At 34.3% G+C, this 20562-nt stretch overlaps 1 protein-coding gene across 10 annotated transcripts in view; it reads left to right on the forward strand.

Annotated features, from left to right (window-relative positions):
* The window catches only part of LOC134536141 (segmentation protein cap'n'collar), a 268879-nt gene that overhangs the window by 178566 nt on the left and 69751 nt on the right, over window positions 1-20562 (forward strand). For all 10 annotated transcript variants that reach the window (XM_063375739.1, XM_063375741.1, XM_063375736.1 and 7 more), the window contains one exon: window positions 5376-5448. In XM_063375739.1, the coding sequence (XP_063231809.1) occupies window positions 5376-5448 (73 nt within the window). The remainder of the gene's footprint in view (window positions 1-5375; window positions 5449-20562) is intronic.

Below are 20562 nucleotides of genomic sequence, written 5' to 3' on the forward strand. Positions count from 1 at the left end.
ATTATCATATACGATACACATGAGCTACCTGAAGTATAACGTATTATAGGCATACTATAAAAAGGCCTTTTTTATCTATCTAATGCTAAATTTATAAAGATTTAAAGATATATAATAACCTAAATATTTATGTAAAAAACTAACAGTCACAAACAATTTAGATATATATACCAATACATTTTCTTATAATAAATCATACATGTACACGTATCTGTTTAAGAAAAGCATTTAAGTATACGATGAAGGGTGGATGAGTAGTTGTAACAACTGCTAATGTTTTTTTCTTTCTTTTCAAAATAACTTTTGGTATAGATTCTTGAAAGTACTCTAGGGACTTGCATTACACCTTTATCTCCATTAATTCGCCTTATAATTTTTATGTTACCGACCGATCAAATCTCACTGTTGCCCTATGCAAGACGCAAAGACTGCCCACTAACTAGTTCAGGGTCTTGCGCTTAGAGACGACACTGCGCTAGAAGCACCAGCTAGTCCCGCCCTTGACTCAAACACAGTCGCTACAGTAAAAGTACGGTCATGTGAACCTGTCTCCACAGTGCAAACACGTCACTTCGCTCTGTTTTTTGGGTGGACATGAGGAAGAGCTTCACGCAATATCTGTGCTAAAAGCAGGTGTTATCGTCACCCCAATCCAATAGATGGCAGAGTCAGACATATTGGTAGAGTCCAGATGAAGCACGTGAGGCTAAAAAAAAAAAAAACTGGACCGCTCTCAGGCAACGACCGGACAATTTCACTTCTCATAATGGCGGTAATAATATACACTCGTTGCTTTCTTATTGGCAAAACAAGAAAACGGGTGTTTTAAATATGACGTGATGATGTGTTCAGTGTCAGCATTGTCTTTGTTAAAAATTCACGATACCAACATGTGGCTATGACCTGTTATACTGTCAAATTTTCATCTCTAATTATGTCAAATCAAAGGTTCTAGGAGGAATATTGGACGAAATATCTCTTATTTTTTCCTCCATCAAATCAAGCTGGATAGATAACCACCGGAAAAACTTTAGCTGCTTTATGCAGCATTTTGCCCCAGAATTGTGTAACTTGTGCTAACGCAGAGATGGAAGAGTGCATTGCAACGTATGCAGCAGTTCTACCAGAAATGAATGCAGCAATGGCCAAAGCTTGATTTTAAAATCTGGCAAGAAGTGTGCCGTTCTGCAACTCTACTAAGAGTGCAGTGGAAACAATGGACCACTGTGATGCGGGCCTGTACCCTAACATCCACCGCCTCCTGGAAGTCACTCCGGAGAGGACATTTTCTTGCTTAAAATCCCATCTGCGGAAGACCGTATATCACAGGACAGCCTGAATGGATTGGCGGAACTTTAATGTTCACTACAACATTCACATCGACCCTTAAAACTTCTGTAAAAAGTTTTTTTTAAGGATAAAAAATATATTATAGTAAAAATTCATTTTTGCTGTCCATATAGGTTTTCTTACAAATCTGGACCGACACCCTCGAAAAAAAAAAAAATCCTGGGTACGCCTATGCGAAACACAGACAAATTGCTACAACGTTTAAAACACACAGCTGGTCTGTAAATATTTTCACTAAAAATACGTGACCGTAATAATCGTTAATTGGATTTTATTTGTTGACGATGCGATGGACGTGCGGCCTTATTAGCTTCAAAACTATGGCATATTTTATGTTTTATTTTGACGTGACAACGTCTAATAAATCGATAAACGCCGGCTGCACGCACGAAAAAGTGTCCCGTTACGCACATTGTTCCGTTACGCTGTGTCCCGTTACGCTCATTGTACCCTTGCGCCGCATCTATCTCTCTTCCACTCGACTGTTTATAAAGTGAAGTGAAAAGTTAATGTGGTGTTCATTGCTTATTACAACAACAATATCGGCAATAAAGGTTAATTATTCTTGCATTTTAAAAATCTGATTACTAGTATAATTTCAAGTATTTATTCTTTTATTATTAAAATAAAAATGATTCAATTTTATTCATAAAGTATGCAATCATTTCATCAATGTTTCGTTATGACGTTGCCACGTTAAACTGTCCGTAAACCGACTTTACAGACAACCAATTTTTTTTTTTTTTTAATTTTATTTATAATGGCGTAGTCGGCGCTGTGATGAGGCGTCCGCGATGCGCGTCTTTAGAGGCTCCTTTCCCTCGCCCATTGTTGGTATGACGGGAAGGGGTTGGGGGGGGGGGGGGTTTAGGCGGGAGTCGCAGGCCGCAAGTTCCTGCGGCTGTGCCCGTTGTCGGTCGCTTCTTCCTTCGCCGCGTCCGGGTGGTGCCTCCTGCGGAGGAATCAGGGCGTACCTCCGCACCTCTCTCTCCTCTCCTCTCCTCTCTTTCTCTCTTTCTCCTCTCCCTCTCTCTTCCTCTGCACCGTCGCGACCCTGGCTTCTGGAAGTGCCGCTGTCTCGGTCGTCTCGCGGCCCGCACTTGGGTTTCGTCTTAGTGGAGCGGCGGAGGGGCGGGGGAGGAAAGAAACAAATTTTTTTTTTTCGGAACTCTACTTCTTTTTTTTCTTTCTTTTTCTTTTAGCCAACAGTAGTCAGAATGCGGCCACAAAAGCAAAAGAGAACCTCCTCCATTCCTTGGAATCTCGTGGGAGGGTGTACATCCTAAAGATACCTTACTCGTGGTCTGTGGGTTACTCAAGTCACGACAGTCTTCGGCAAATGATGTATCGTATATTACACGAAAGTCCTTAAAAAATTTACACCCTTCTTTTAATTTTTTTTTTTTTTTTTCGTGCAAGTTTGAGGCATATTTAGAAATGTATTTTGGTAATCAAGAAAGGGATTCTAGGTACTTTTTCAAATTGACATTTGTTTGAAATATTTATAAACTTGTTAATTCATGACACTATGCAGTGCATTTGAAAATAGTTTTATAAACATTGCTAGCAGAACTATAAATGAAAGTCTAATAGCAGTTATGGCAGTTATTGATTTATAGGTACCAAAAGGCATGAACACATTAAAAATCTCAATAATTTTTATGTTCGCTGTATTCAGTGGTCTTATTTGCTGATAGTCTTGTTATTAAACCGCTTGAATAAAAATTGTGACCAGTTCCTAAGAATAACCATCACACTCATTGCTGAGTGTTTATTCGTGTTTCAGTCTCCGAGTGCACTAGGGTTGAGCCTGGGTTTTTCACAAGTGGGAAACTTGAAGCATGTTCCAGAGGGCGTGAGTGTTCTCTGGGGGTACTCGTGCTTTGCCCATCTGCTCATTTTGTCAAAGCTCCATTCTCATCTCGTCAACTTTTAAATTCTCCCTATTTCTGTATTGTATATACAGTTGATAATCTATTTGATATTTACACTTTAATAGATTTTTTACCTTCAGTGATTATTGTAAAGTACATGCAGTGCACATCTATCAACACTTAAAGAATCATATTGCTTTTCAGCATTTACTTAAAAATAAACTTGATGCAGTCTCTAAAACTTTACATCTTTATGACTTATGGTCTAATATAATTATTTTATTAGATTCAGTTAAATATTTTTGCCAATATACAGGATATAAAAAACACATTTTATACAAAACCAAATTTTATTTTTCTAAGACACAGTTGTTTACTACTTATATAGTCTTTTATGAGCAAGAAATTGTTTAGTTTATGATCAAAGACAAAGCATATTTAGTGCTGCTCTTAAAAGGCCAGACACCCTGAAGACTTTGTTTTTCTTCACAGCCAGCCATTTCTTGCATAGTGAAGAGTTTAATGTCCTAGCAGCATGCTGATTGATTGATAACCTGACCCAGCTGCAAGTGTGTGGACTGGCCTTGACGAAGTAGGCCACGGACCAGCCTTTGTGCTGGTCTGAAGGTGCTGTGGTGTGGTGCTGTGCTACTTTGTGCTACTTTGTGCTACTTTCCTCACCGGTGGTGATTATACTCTAATGTTTGTTTTATTTATGGCCAGGGCCGGATTTAGGGGAGGGCAACCTGGGCGAAAGCCCCGGAGCCTCTACAAACGGAGGGCCCCCACAATAGAGACTTCGGAAAAAAAATCTTTCTAATTCCGACAAGTAAACATTATTAAACATATTTTCCTTTGATATTCTTTTTTCGCAGTTTTACCTTTACCTACAGTACTTTGTACATACATGATTAAATTATTGTTAAATATTAACAGAAATATTCATTAACACTAAAATTTAATTTCATATAATTCTTGTCTCCGATTATATTTATGTATGTTTTCTTAAATACTAAGAGATTCTACTTGATTTCACAATAAATTATTTATTGTAAAACTCAACTGAAAAAAATTGTTCATTTTATTTGGAAAATAATTTGGGGCCAGGGGGCCTCCGCTCCTCTGTTGACCCGAGGCCTCCAGACCTCTAAATCCGGCCCTGTTTATGGCAAACTGAAGTACACATGATGCAGTTATGCCATTATTGCTTTATTTATCTCTTGTTATTTTTAACACACAGTTCGTAGGAGAGGGGGGGGGGATTGTCAGTGCTCTTGCTCTATTCTTTCTGTCAATGAAAATTCATAATGATTCTAGAATTGTAAGGTAACCATATGCATGGAATCCAAAATCCTGTTGTTATTACCTACTTGTGTAATATATGTATATCGTTCTGAGTCCTCTATTTAGTTGTTAATGTTTGTCTTCCAAGTATTCAGTTTACTCTACGAATAAAAGTGCAGAGAAATTATTTTTCAGTAAGTTATGTGTGTGTATATAACACGTACAGACATAAAGGTGTAGTCTCAATTCCATTGACAACTTCAGCTGTGAATAAGTTGAAAATATTTACATCTCTTATGGTCTGAAGTGCTTCCTAAGGCTGGGTATATGTATTTGAAGCTGAGACTGAACAAAATTTTTATTGTAAATGATAGAGAAAATATTTTAAATAGAACATTGAGCATCTGGATTATGTTTAATTGATCGATGTTCTTCAACAACCACAAATTTTGTCTCTGTAAAAAAAATTATTTTATTGTAATAATTGGACCAATAAAACGCTATAAAAATATGTGGAAGAAAAAGGTGTCGTCACCCCCAATTATTTCAGTGAAATAATTTTCTTACAGGGACAAATTTAGCGGTAGTCGATTAGTGTTAAATCTTGAATACTTTTTTTAGAACAGATGCCAGCGATGGGAAGCACTTCATAAGTCATATGGATGTTTTCATCTTATTTTGTCATGATGAACTTGCAGTCGAAGTCTGTCGGGCGAATTCAGACTCAGCCTGTATATATGAAAATCATTTCATGGTTTCAAAGCACGGATTGTTATAAACCAATAACACAGCAGTTTTTTTTACATGTTCTGGTGATATAAGAGTATTTTTTAGGAACTTATTTTTGAAATGGTTTTGTTTCCGTAGAATGAAGACAACCTTCTTTCAGAGGATCTGGACCCCTGGGTAGGGCTCCCGTACACAATCGACTTGGAGACCGGTAAGTCACCTTCACCTCTAGATATTTAAGTATATTTAGTTCTGAGGTAAGTTTTATACAGTGCTCTGGCTTTTTACCATATGTACACACAACAAGGTACAGTAGAGTCTTGAATAACCGAGATAATGATCTAACCTGTGTTGAAAGCCTAAAATAAAAATGTACCCCAAACATAACATTTACTGTTTGGGCGATTAATGGATTGACTTGAAAGAATCTACACAGAATAAAAACTGAATGAACATCACCCTGAAAAATAATACCAATATGCCTTTATTTGCACAATAAAAAACATTTTTGTTGGAAATCCATGGATTTTATTTATTTACTTAAAAAGACACTACGCTGGTTAGTAAATTTTTTTATGGGTAGAATTTCATTTGAAAAATTGAAAAATCATCCATTTATCTATTATTTTCCAGAATGAGGTTTCGCAATGACTGCATTACATCAGTGGTGACCCTTTTGTGGGACCATCATATATTTTGGAGAGGGGTGTTACCGGAAAATAAATAGTCCCAAAAAAAAGGTCCGGAAAATTTTAAAAATAATATCTTTGAAGGCTTTTCTAATACAAATTTGTGAAAACTCATTTGAAATCGAAAAGTATTGACCAGCACTTTAAATTACATGCTAGTAACAATATAATTCTTCCTTTTTCCCCATTAATGTCCATAATTAGTTTTACAGAAAACTAGACAAACGTGGCAAATAAAAATGAACAGTGTCTGCGCGGGGCCCTGGGCGGCTGCTCGGCTTGACCAGCTCTGGAGCTGCCCCTGCATTACATACTGCATTGTGTTATGTAATTTTATATAAATTCTGTTAGGTAGATTTAAAAGAAATACTGCCTATTGTAGCCGTTACCATGGTTCGACTTTGGGAAAAATTTTATATAGTTATATAGTTTTTATTTTCATGGTCTATAGACCCCAAAACTGTCGCCAACTAAAAATATGTGTGTGTGTATATACACACACACATATTTTATATATATAAATAAATATACATAAATTATATATATATATATATAGACACACACATATATATATATATTTTACAATTTTGTGGACACGTAAATGTCGCAGTTTCTCATATATCGTGTCCAAACTGATACATAAAATCTACTAGTGAAAAGGCTTGGTCAAGTTTGTTAATGTGCAATACCTGACCAAAGGGGAAGGTTTTTTTGAAAAACAGAAAAATGCTGTAACTCCCATAATATGGAAAATATCACAACCATTTGAACGTATTATAACTCGTAGGAGTAGTACCAAAATCTTTTGTATGAATAAGTTTTTGATATGACCAACCATAACTGCAAGGGGTTGAAAAAACAAGGGTTGGAGGAGAAAAAAAAAACTCCCTTCATGGGCATAACATCAAAGTTAAACAAATTTTGTATTAATCTTATGATTTTTTATAAAACTTTTGTCTGAAACAATTTTTGATTAGACAAAACATTTCTGAAAGGGGTTGAGAAAATTAAGGAGTAAAATTTTAAAAATTTATAACTCCCTTAGTTGATACAGGTACACTATCAAATTTGTTAAAAATGTTTTTAAGTTTTATAATTTTTACCTAAAACGTTTGTCTGAAACAATATTTGATAATATAAACCATTTCTGCAAGGGGTTGAATAAACCTGGGGTTGAATTACGAACATAATTAAAATTCCATACCATGTACTCTATCATACTTTATTATTGTTTAACTTTTTTAATATTGTTGTAAAATTTTGTCTAAATTACATTTTATATCACAAATCATTACTGCAAGGGGTGGAAATAAGGCTCGAAAGACAAATGTCAATTTTTTTTAAATAGATATACTATCAAATCCATTATTTATTTTTAACTCCTAAACATTATCTAAAGCCTATGGTTGAAACAATTTTTAATGAAATGAAGTATTACTGTAAACACAGAGGTTGAAATTTAAAATTTTTTTTAACTAACTTAGTTTCAAATTATTCAGAATTTATTTATAACCATCTTAATATTATCTTACACTTTTGCCCAAAATAAATTTTTAAACAATTATGTATTAGTGCAAGGTATGAAAAATAGTGTTTGGAGGTCAAAAATATTGCCTAACTACCTTAGTAGGCATAATATAAAATGCATTAAGACATTCTAAGCTGCATGCATTAAGTTAAAAATGTTCAAATTATTTTTGCTGCAATGTTAAATTGATATTTTTGTTTATTGGCTAACATATAGGATATTATGTAGGCTACATTAAGTTCTTAAAATGTTCCAAGAGTTTATAGAAGTTTCCAAAATATTTCTAGAAGAACTAGGTTCTTTGAAATCTACCTACATCTGTAAGTTATGCCGAAAGGGATTTTTTTTACATTGTAGCTAGTATTTGGCAGTGTGCTGTACATTCATTTATAAATTCACAACTAGCTCCTTCTCACTTCTTAACTTCTGTACAGAGTGTTTAATTACAGCAGCAAGTGTAAAAAAAAAATTTCTCAGCATAATCCTTTTTGACTTTGTTCACCAATTTTGGAATGTGTATTTAAAATACAGTGTAACATTTTCGAGTTTCTAAGGTTTAGATTTTTAGTCATGTTTGTGGACTATCTTTTTCTGAATGAAATGAAATGCTGAATATTTTATTGATAATTTCAGTGAAATATTGACTTTAACATTTCATAAAACCAGAATGTACTGTCAATTCAGGTTGAATTTTTGGATTTATGTGTACCAAATTTTATCTATTTTAAAATTGTTGTAGGAGAGACACTTAAATATAATTAGTTTCTTTTGTTTCACTAAGTGACAAATTTTTGTATTTTAAAAAAAACTTTAATGTTGTGTAGGATTAGAGTTTGGGCAGGAGAAACTAACATCATGTGACAAAGTGAAGCAGGTGTCAAATTTTCGTTATTCCCGTGCTTCATCCATCTTGCTCTAGTCGAGCCAACATTGGACACTTGACGGACAGTTCTCCCGGTTGCTAATGGCGAACATTAAAAGATTACCCCATGGCTTGTTCCATGAACTCTCTCATTTAGGTCGGTTGTGTTAACTAACGTCTCTCACAATCATACTGTTTACAGCAGGGTTCTTCAGATATTTCTGACCTTGCTGGAAATAGTTCTTTCGATATGTTTTCTTAGAGCTTCAATTTATTTATTTTATGTAAATACATAAATACAGATATGGCTTGTTTATGAATACATTTGCACATATTGAACATTGATGTTTTATTAGGCGGCTGACTTCGGTGGTTAATTGTACCCGATTTCTAAACCAAGGTGGGGTTATGAGTTACAGTCCCTCTTCAGGCATAGGCATTTTTAGAATTATAGATTAGTTTATACGCAGTTACCCCACTAAATCTCTTGGCGTAAGAGATAAATGTTTACATCCTGAAAAGTAAAATAAATAATTTCTTAATTTTCTTTGCCTACAAACTGAGGCAAAATGGGCAACTAAAACTGAATTTGAATTGTTCATCCATTAAAAATGAATGTGGTACTATATTAACATGTTTATGGTGGCTTAAAATATTACTTGTTACTGAAAAAATTAAGAAAATCCTCATATATATATATATATTTTTTTTTTCAAAATTTAAATTTGAGATAATTTATTAGTTTTATAAAAATGGATGTTTATGTGTTTGTCTTCTATATATAAACATCGTTCATCTGATCTCAATGAAATTTGGCACACGTGACCTTTGAAACAAGGACGGTCACTGTTTAGGTGATATTTCGATAAAAACAACCCTTAGATCAGAATTAAATATTCTTGATGAAATACGTATATAGATATATATAGAGAGATAGAGAGAAAGACTGAGGTATAGAAATGGATAGAGAGATAGATATAGATACATATATAGAAAGATATAGAGGAATAGATATATAGATATAGAGAAAGCAAGATAGAGAGATAAATAGAGGGATAGATATAGACAAAGAGAGATGTATTATTTAGTTAGCTCTAAAAATAAACCTGATGACTGACATCTGTACATTTTATTTTATGATATTTTCACAGTTGATACACCACCTTAATATTCTTAAAAAGTTCTTAATTTGTCTTTAGTTGAATAAAATTAATAATTCATACAATAAATTAATAATAATCCTTTAAAAACATTCCTTAATGAAGACTGACAGCGTGCAAGTAATGGATAAAAGCGGGTATTTCAACGTTCTTTTGTTTCCGACATGGCGGCAACAAAGTTGTGAGCATGCGCAGTACAATTCGCGAATTTTGGATGATTATATTTTATATATAACAAAAAAATCTTTTGACTTTGTTTTCGAACTAGCATCTCACCTTTAAACTAAAAAGGTTTTGTTTTACTGTCTTACTTTGAACTCATAAAGTAAATGAAATGTAATTAGTGATTAAATTAAATGTTACAGCTCTAAATTTCATATAGTCACTATGCTGGGGTTAGATATGTGTACCAGAGATAATTCAGGACAGTATGGACTTATCTGTAAGAACTGAACTAATTGGCAAAATTATTATTTTATTTTGCACGAAGTATTTAACATTGTTATTTTCTTGAGGTATTTTGCGATATTGGTGAAGGCAACGAAGTTAAGGGGTCCTTAAAAACTCCTTAATTTTTGTTTGCACAAAAGGGTACGAACCATGTATTTTACTGATTTATTTTATTCAGCAATATTAATGTCACTGTACCACTTAACTTTACTTTCAGTTATTGATATTAATCCAGTTCTGAAACATAGGTGTTTAAGAAACTTTTGTGTTTTATTTAATACTTTTGTTCATCATATGCAAGTCACCATTTTTTTATTGATTTTTTTTTGTATTTAAGATAATGAAAATGCTTTAACTTTTTGAAATTTCTTTGGGTTTTTGGTGTCACATAAAATGAATTATAATATTTTTTATAACTCTTATCTGGGAATTGTGTGCCTGGGATACAGCTGACAGAAGTGGTTTGCGATCTTGGCTGTTGCGTCGCAGGCTCTACCAAGGGGCCCGGGTCCTGTGTCTGTTTCCTCTACCCTCGTTGTGCGCTCTCGTCCTGACAGCCAGCCACCATTAGTCATAAGCCCAGGAATCCATTTTTCCCATTGTGTTCTTATTAAGCAAGCAAACCCGTCTCGACTTCCATCAATCTCCTCGGTTGCATGAGGAGGAAACCTTTTTTCCTCCCTCTATCTCTTTGGGGGCCGGCAGACGCATGGGCTGGAATGAAAGCAGGGCGCATGGGGGTTGAAATCGCTGGGATAGGGGAGGCCGGCTCGCAGGGGATGTAGCATCATGGCTGCCTCTCCACGTTGGCAGGGGATTCGAAGAGAGCGTTTTGAACAAAAGATTTTTGAAGTACGCCGTAACATTAGACGATAAAAGCTGCACCCAATCGGAACTCTGAGTTTGAAAACTTTTTGAGTGCACGTTATAGGGGAGGCTCGCAGCATAATTTTCCGAAGGCGACTTTTATGTGCTCGGTTTTGTGATTATATGTGCATTTTCCCGTTCTTATTAGATTCTTAATTGATAGGACATTTTGTTCAACTTATTTCAGACTTCATATCTAAAATAAAAGCTTTCAACAGGTTTTTTAATATATTTATACTTATTATTACCTGAAAATCATGGATTTTATTTTTAATTAGTTAGTAGTCTTCCAGATAACTGTACCATTTGGTATGTAAACTGAGAGAACACAACAAAAAATATATATATAATTATGTAGGGGATGCCATATTTTATGGTATGATTTATGATACTAATTTTGGAAGTTAATGATTTTTATAAATTTTTACTATGGGTTTTTTATTATCACATGGAAATTTTTATCAATAAAACATTTTGTGGTCTTTATTTTTTCCTTTCGTTAGTAAATTTTTTTGGCCAATTAAAATTGAAGCTTTTATATATAACTTATTTTCCATGTTGAAGCCTAAATTGTTTATTATTTATATGTGTGTGTTCTATTGTGCGTTTTGATTGCTGCTCCTACCTATTTATGTATATAAAATGTGAGCACTTAATATTCAAACTTCACTTCGCTCGTAATTAGTTTGTTACTGAAGCTCTGAATGAAAGCTTGTAAACAATATTGTGTCTTGTGCTATGTTACAAACATTTGTGACCAATTTCATTCTTCACTTTATAGTATATAATATTTCTGGAACCACTGCTGGAATAAAGTTCCCTCAGTCAGTCATGGCCAAACCATGTTGACACTGGTGAATACAAATAGCAGTTCTCCAATCCTAGTCAGAAATATGTCACCATCGATATATCACTTGGATTGAATTTAAGCCTTCTCTCACCTACATGGTGTGTAAATTGTATCAATTCAATCATAAGAATAAGTATATTAAAAATTGTCATTCATTTGAACCATTTATTTAAAAATTTAGAATGTATAAAGTATTTAATGATTAAATAATACATGATTTTATTAGCTCATATTTAAAGGGTTTCTACAAAGACAGTGCAACCAAGTATCACAGAGTTCTCGTTCTTGTTACTGATTTGGATGCCCACTTACGGCATTACAGAGTGTTATTTATTTATTACAGAAACAGAGAAACTTAATGATCTGTCAGAAATATCACTTCTCTATCAGCATTTTGGAAGATTAATCTTGCACACATAGTCTATGGCACAATAATTTTGGTTATATCCAGTTATACTTATTAGGTTTCTTACAAGAAACATATTAACCTTTGAGGAATTTCAAGAATCCAAGCATACATCCAAGCATGGTATTCTTGCATTATATTATAGACCTTTTGTAAAGTACTTAAACCAGAGCAGAATTTCATTTTGTGGGGGCGGGGAGGGCTATAGGACCTCTCTGCTGTTTGCTGTAAAATTCTTTCCTTTTGTTGGTGGGGATTATGTATATATTTTTTTAGGATTTCTTAAGATTTTTGGGAAGATGTATCACCATGTACACCCTGACTTAAAATGAATATAAATTATGATGCTTATTTTAGTTTTTTTATAATAAATTGTTTTTAGACATGTGTAATTTATAAATGATTTAAGAGGGGCTCGGAACATAGTGGAGTAATACAGTAATTTTGCAGATTTAAGTTTGCCATGCCAAATAATGATTTGAACATTTCAGATGTGAAATCAAAGCTGCAAAAAATTTTTTCTTACAACATTATGTTCCTTCCATTTAATGAATTGATCAGATCATTACTGTAAAAACTTTTATGAAGTCTAGTATTTGGCGTAAACGTTTTTGCTTTACGTGAGTTTTGATTGTATGCGCGACTGTGACTGTGACTGTGTACGAGTGTGCCCGTGCTGCAAGGAAGTGTTGAGACCGGCACGGATGCTCTGCGGTCTGGCGAGTGTGTCGTCACGTACTTGGGGCCGTGGGTTCGGCAGGCCTTCGCCATCCACGGCCGGTGTGAAAGTATTGACTAATGGCACATCTGTCCAGATTTGATGAATGGTGATATTCCCCTAGCCCCTCCCTCCTGGCCTGTAAACAGTTTACCTGATAATCTGGGGACTGTCTGGGGGGGGGGGGGAGGTCCCCCCTCCCCTCTCGTAAGTTCCTGCCCCGCCGGCCAACCAGAAGAGAAGTCACGCCGGCCATCGTTCAGGGAAACTTTTTTGTAGCAACTTCCACGGATTCAGATATTGCACGATAGAAACATCATAACATCTCCACTTTCAATAATCATCACTGGTCTGGTGACGATATGAGTGTAGGGTATCTCCTTGCAAAATGTGAATGTCTATAATTAAAATCACACGGTGTGTGTGTGTGCTTCAAATAATTATCATTACTCAATTAGCATGTAACACATCCTTCTGATATCATTTCAGTCACAAAACAGGAGATTTAATAATGGTAACTACCTAACTAAAAAAAAAATGTTTTGTCCAAAAGTGAATTTTTTGTGATTTTTTGGAATAAAAAGTTAATAAACAAAATTATAATATGCAACATAATTATAACAATTATAAGTTTCTATCAGAATGTAATATTTCAGTTGATTATTTTCTTTGAATTTACCTCAATATTTGTTATTTGACACTGCTTGAAAAAACCTCTTCTTCAAGTAACCCTTATAAATTTACTGTTTCATGAACCTGTAGCTATATTATTTGACCCATACTAAGAACATCACTTTACTTATGATACTTTTTCTTTCTACCTAATGAAGATATTTAGATCCTGGTAGTGAAACTGTATTTTTTTTTGTAATTATACTTAAAACTCTGAAGGTTCTGATAAAATAAATTGCACTGTTCATGGAAACTTTCTATCCTGTAGAGAATCAGCAAAACAATTAAATATAAGACAGAAATTCTGATGGTAATTATATTAAAGTTTTTTATGTTTTAATATTTTTGTGTGCTACTTTTAATGGTCATTTACTTTTTTTTTTAAACTCTAATAAACAGTTTTTAGTTCTAACCATTTTAAGCTTTTTTGTATATTATATTATTGTTTTCCATAATGTGTGTCATTGATGAGTTGGATTTAAGATTTCTCAAAGTTTTCTGGTACACTTAACCGTGAATAATGTTTTTTTTTCCCCCTTTTTTTCCCTTCACTATCTTACACCTTATTATACTTTAATGAAACTTTAATGAGAAAAAAAAGGAGAAAAATGACTATGTACTGTTACATCATGAATAAAATTAAACTGTAAAACAAAACAAATAATCAAATTAAACTCATGACAAGTATTAAAAGTAGAATAATAATCTATACTTTTTTTTTAATGTTAAAATTAGCTATTAGTTAACTATTTAAAATGTTTCAAAATAATACCTATTTGTCAAGAAAGTAACTTCTCAGTGTTGGAATTTTTAATACAAACAGCAGTATTTAATTTTTTTTTGTCTGATAGATTTTATTTGTAGTGGTCTTATATATTGATATGTTTACATGAACCTTGAGTCTCTAAAAAAGTTTGCCAATAGTAAAAAAAAATATTTGTTTAAGTGGTTAGTTTAGTTATAACTTAAAAATTCCTTCATTTTATGTTTTTGTAAACTTTAGGCTCAAAAATATAATTTGCATAGAAAATATATTGCTCACTATTTATCTAATTTTTTATTAGTGTTTTTAAGTTGAAAGTAATTGTGATTTTACTATAGTTATTGGCAGGTTTCAGCTTGTGGAAATTGTGCATGCCTTTACTTAGGGTAGAGATGATAGAAAAATAAAAATAACTGCCACTATACTGATTAGGTATTGCAGTATAAAACAAATGCTTGAGAATTTGTGTTAATGTTTCTATTTTCTATTTTTTTTTTATGACATCCTTTTCCTTTAATTGTGGGATGTTTGTTTTTAGGTAATATATAGTAGGACAGCCTTAACTAGAATATTCCATCTCACACTCAACCAAACATAATGTTTAATATGAAATAAAGGAAGAAGGCAATTACACGTAACTACTCTAATTAATACAAAAAAATCAACCTACCTGAAATAGTAAAATTCAAATTTTTCAACAATATATTACATAATTAACAAATATTTCTGGTCTTTGATCTCGGCAGCCCTAAGAGACGCTTGACGCTCAGCAGATAAATTATAAACACTAAACCAAACTCGTTGCAAATAAGTAGGTTCTGTAAAAAAAATAACAATATTGACAAATAGAAAAAATTAGTAGGCCCTATTAACCTCTGAATAAATTACGAAGAAATTTATAAGTTTAAGAATTTATGAATTTATGTATCTACATAATATTAAACTTGAAACTATCCATTCAATAAAAACCTAAGAATGTTAGTAAACTAATTTTTTTAAAAAAATTTTTTATTTGTCATAATACTAGAAAAAAACATATGTTTCCAAAATGAAACAGAAAGTACCTATAAATAATAACCAATTTGACAAAAAAAAATTGTATTACTCGAATGACATTGAAAACATACACGTGAAATTTAAAAGAATTATGGGTGCCCTAGGTAGGGAGAAAATATATATAGAAGAAATTAAATAAAAAAAAAAACATATAAAAATAAATTTACCTTGCGATCAACCAAACAAAATGTAACAATAGAAAAATACGTATTTTTAGAGGTATTTACAAAATTCCACTGGAACCGTACATAAAAATGAGACTATATCACTCTCCAGCCCATAAATTATCTCTATGCAAAATTTATATATATATATATATATATCCATACAAAATTCGAACCACTATTTCACTCCTTTGGGATTATGATTTTGAAAAATATCTCCTTAGTGGCTGTGTACATCAAATAAGGAAACCCCTTCATGATATCTAACAGGAATTATAAAATTATAAAATGTTTAATGTTACACATTATAAGTTATTGGTTGTATGAAAAAATAGGTATGCATTTTTAGTTAAATATGCACAGTACTGGCATATAATTTAAAAATTCTGACAATTTTTAGAATGTGAAACATATTAGTTAATTGAAAATTTAAGTCTAAAATATTTTGGTGCACATAATAATAACTTACGGAAATTGTATTTAAAAAATATAAAAGTTGGCAAAACCATAATCAAAAAATTTAATTAAGAGGCCACTCAATACATTTATAATGCTAAAAATTTACTTTAAAAATTTTTTTTTTAAATTTTTTATGTGCACATATGTTAAGAAAAAACATATACCAAATTTCCTGTAATTTTGCATCAAAATTAGTTTAAATGAGGTTTTTATGAGCAAGTTTGTTAATTGGCTTGATTTATAAGTATTTTGACAGTTCAGTGCAAACAAGTTAATTTTTTGCCCGTAAAAATTTTTTTTTTGCTCAGCCGGGATGAAAGAGTTGGCCCGGGGGAATGAGTCGTGCTATTTCGTGACTGCGATGTGCGGTGTTGTGATGCCACTCTGGTGGTTCCCCCCCCCTCCCTCGTCATTGTGGTGGCGCCACCGTGGTATCTGAGCACCGTCGACCGCGGCATTGTGTCTGCGGAGGAGCAGCGGCGACTGCAAGTTGTCATGACTATCGGTATGGTAGTCTAGTTTTGGCCGGCCATGACACCACGCTTTTCTCGTCCACGGGACACAATGACCTTTTAGCCGGTTAACGGTGGTCACAGTCGGCTTGAGGGAGGGTTCATTCATCCGCGGGACCAGCAGCTTCACAGGTGTTTCCGTGAACTATCCGGGAGTGAGATTGCAGGTCGAAAACACGTTGATTCATCCCCCTCCTGTCTCCCCTTGCGACCGGCCGGTCGGTGTCTGGTGGCGAGGATGCTGTCAGCTGTTTTTCAGGCTGCCCGACACAACTCTTCCCGATTATTTATCTGGCTTGATCTGTGCACTGTGACACTGCTTATTTGAGCTTGTTGCAACAGAATTATTGATTTCAAACAAAAAAAAAATTCTGCCCAAAAAACTGCAGGAAAATTTTTTTGAAATAACTGCTAATTTATTTGCTTAATTAACTATATTTTATTACAGACTGCAGTTGTTAATCTATTTATAGTTTATTTTTCCCCCTCTCAAAAAAAAGTAGGACTGGTTTTACTGTAAACTTCAGGTTTATTCAGATTTATATACAGTACCATTATTTATTATAATTAAAATTTCTTGTTACACTATTTAAAATATTTATGGTATTCATAAAAATCATAATTTATTTTGTAGTATTAGACTTAACATTATCTGGAAAATACATTTGAAAATCTTTTTTTCTCTTCAAAATGTGCATGGCATTTTATCTTGGAGGTTATTAATGTTATTCTGTTGGGTGTGGCAAAGAATTTTTTTTCTTTTTTGTTGTTGTCTGGGATTGGTCCAGTGTTTTTTTGTTCCTGCCTTTTTTTTCAAACAATGGCCAATGGTGTTGGGTTTCAGCTGCTGGGAGGAAATGAATTCTGTGGGCCGGATCCCTTTCGTGTACTTCACAGGGGCTAGAAACACGGCAGGATAGGTTAGCAGGTAATGAAATTGGCAACCATTTATTCCAGCTGTCAGAAGTTGCAGGTATTCGGGGCAGTGGCGGGGTTTTTGTGAAACACAGGAGTGGGATCCCCGAGGAGCTCTGGCTCCGCCCATTGTTGCCACATCTGGGCTTTCCTGCCGGCCCCCAGCCCGTGGTTCTGCCACGTCATTGTGAGGGCGCAGGGTCTGCGGTGTTGGTCGCCCTGCTGCCGATGCGATCGCGGGGGAAACGGCGTGCCTTGGGGACTGGCTCGTGCGAGACCTTATCGGGCACGGCGGGCGAGAGGCGTGCTGGCAACGCTGCATCGCGGCGCGGAGCTGGTGGGAAGGCCTCGGTGAGATCGGAACGTGGCGAGCGGTAGGGCAGAACCGTCCGTCGAGGAAGGTAGCAGGCACGCACTGCGGCCGCTCGGGGTTGTGGGGAAAAATCGAGCCTTCGAAGCCAGTCCACCCTCTCGGAAACCCCTCGGGGAGAGGGCCTGTCGACGCTGCGGCCGCCATACTGTCACGTTGGCAGCACTGAGCTGGGAAGCTTTGTGTGGCTGAACATGTAACTGTGTCGGGACGGCGGAGCAGTTGGCAGCAGACATCACTGCGGTGTCTCATCTCAAGACAGTGTTGTGCGTGCGCAGTTTGTTAATAATAGTTTTGTGCCTTTGTGTGTGATTGTGGTAAGGCTACTTACTCGCAGAATAGTGAGGTAACGTTTATTTACGTACATGGATATATGCGAAAGGAAAAAAGTGGCCTTACGAAACCTGACAAAGGCCGCCTACTTTTCAAAGGATTTCTTGAGGATAACTTTTTGAGGTATGTATAGTTGTAACCCTTTTCAGAAATACGGTGGTCCTAAGGGTAGTCACGGAGAGAAATACTAATGCAGTGAGTTTGAAATATTTTGTGAGGTAGAACTTCAGAAACATTTTTCATAGCCAGGTAGATGGAAATGTCAGAAATGTTGTGTTGCTGTATGATTAATAGATTTTTCCAGACCTGGATTTTAGTTTACAATAGCCACACAATCTGCTGTGTTGTTATCCAGTTTTCTGCCCCTCTTCTAAATTTTACAGAAAGAGATGCAGCTGTTCTGAAATAATATATTTTTATTGCAAAAATTTTTTGTAATACAATTTATGAATTATTTTACTTCATTTTGTAGAAGAGATAATCAGTTTTGTACATTATGTACATGAAGTTAATTTAAATATTGTTCTGGTCATTTTATTGTATGATACATTTCATAAAAAAATACTTTTTTGTAGGTTTTTGTTTATAGTTACAAGTTACATAACTTGGATTTATTCTCATTATCCCAAGGATGTAAATGAAGTCTATAAAATCATTTTTGTTTACACTTTTTGTAAGAAAATAGCCAGGTCTAACACTTATTTCCATTATTATTGTGTGAAGTTAAAAAATATTTAATAATTAGTTTACAAACATAAAATAACTTTAATTAAGCTTAACTGTTGTTTTTATTAATATTTGATATGAGTTTTGTAATGAGCTTCACTCACATTATATGCCTTATATTAGTTATCAAGCATATTTTTATTATTTTGACATAGCTATTTGAGTTTATATGGGTGTGTTTGATTTATTATCTTAAAAGCTCAGAAAAATTAGAATCCTTAATGTATGTGACTAAATACAATAATAGTCCTTTGTAAGGAGCATTTGGCCTATTCTAGCTGAATTTTGAATTTATTATTCAAAAATACCTTGTAATTGAAAAGAAAAATATTATTTAATGTAATTTTTTTGTAGTCAAAATGGTTTGTGTTCTGTATTATATTTAAGGACATAATATGTACACTTTTAGTATTCTTTGCACATAAAATTACATTTCCAATGAATAATTTTAAAAAACCCAAGATTTTTGCATATAGCGTAAATGGAAACAAATTCTTTTTAAATTTCCTAAATTTTACTGACCCACCAAATTTCATCAAATTTTGTGGTGAAGCCATGCATTTTTTGAGTTTTGTAAAAATTTTATTTACCAACTAAGTATGTGTAAAATGTCATGTTTTGGCCTCAGGTGGTTAGTGAAATTATTTAAGTTTAATATTCTCGGTTGGTGAACGGAGACACAGAGCTTGCGTAGGTGAATTCTAAAGTATGTTATCTCGTGTGGTAATGATAAGTTTTGGTTATTTCGATACAGTGGAGATGTAGACTGGCTTTTGTGTTTGTTGGGGGGGTTTCTTCGGGAGACATGTTGGTTCTGGAGTTAAGTGTGCGAGACAATGGTAGAGGCGCTCCGTCTCGCCCGCCTAATGGAGGAGTAGAACAAGATGGAGGCCTTGTTCCCGAACAAAGAGTCGCTGGACAGGTGATGGGGTGTGATGCGGGGTCTGGAAAGGCACAGGTAGATTCGGGGGAGGAAGCAATTAATCCCCCTCTTCCTCCTCCTCCACCCCCCGTGTGAAGGGGAGGCATTAATGGGGGTGTGCCGAAAGGTGGGACAATTGGGGGAGTTTAAGATTTTTGAGATAGCATCGGCGGGGCTGTCCTCACTGAGTCCCAGTCAAGTGCCGTCAGCCGACCCTTGAATACGGAGGAAAATGTTCTTCCCTCCCCTGAGCACATGATGAAGCACAAATTTACTCTCATGCCATTTTTTCCATCAGTATCTGGGATATTTTTTTAGCCTACTACCTCTACAATTTGTACTTGAGTAGAAGTTATTTTTTTTGGCCGTGGAGAAATAATTGATTTCTTAGTATATTTATTGCATGTTTTTATTTTTATTGTCCCACGTAGTTAGACATGCTTTACAAATTATTATATTATGAAAGTGGATCACGCATTAGTCAAAATAATTCTGTTTGGTAAAATAAGTATCATGAAACATTTAGGTGTCATATTTGTTGAATAATATGCTATATTTATAAATAAACAGAATTCATAAATAAAAAAAACACCAAACTCTTCTGTTTTAAAAACAAAATCGGCCTAAAAATATAACCAAAAAATCTTGTCTCAAGCAATAGCCCACCTGGCAAGTGAAGCCGAACTCTAAGGTAAAGTGCACACGAAGAAAATCATCCAACATTTAGTACAAATGCACAATCATTTAATGTGACCATTATTTACTCCATTAGCTATTGTATATCATATAAGTAAACTATTTGTAAGAATTTTTCTGCTGTACAAGTTCAAATTATTTCATTCTTTCAAGTTTTTTTTTCTGAATAATGTCTAAATTATTCAGTCCAGCTTTCAGTGTAGAAAT

This window comes from Bacillus rossius, chromosome 10 (assembly GCF_032445375.1).
Source record: "Bacillus rossius redtenbacheri isolate Brsri chromosome 10, Brsri_v3, whole genome shotgun sequence".
In the NCBI taxonomy this organism is placed as follows: domain Eukaryota; kingdom Metazoa; phylum Arthropoda; class Insecta; order Phasmatodea; family Bacillidae; genus Bacillus; species Bacillus rossius.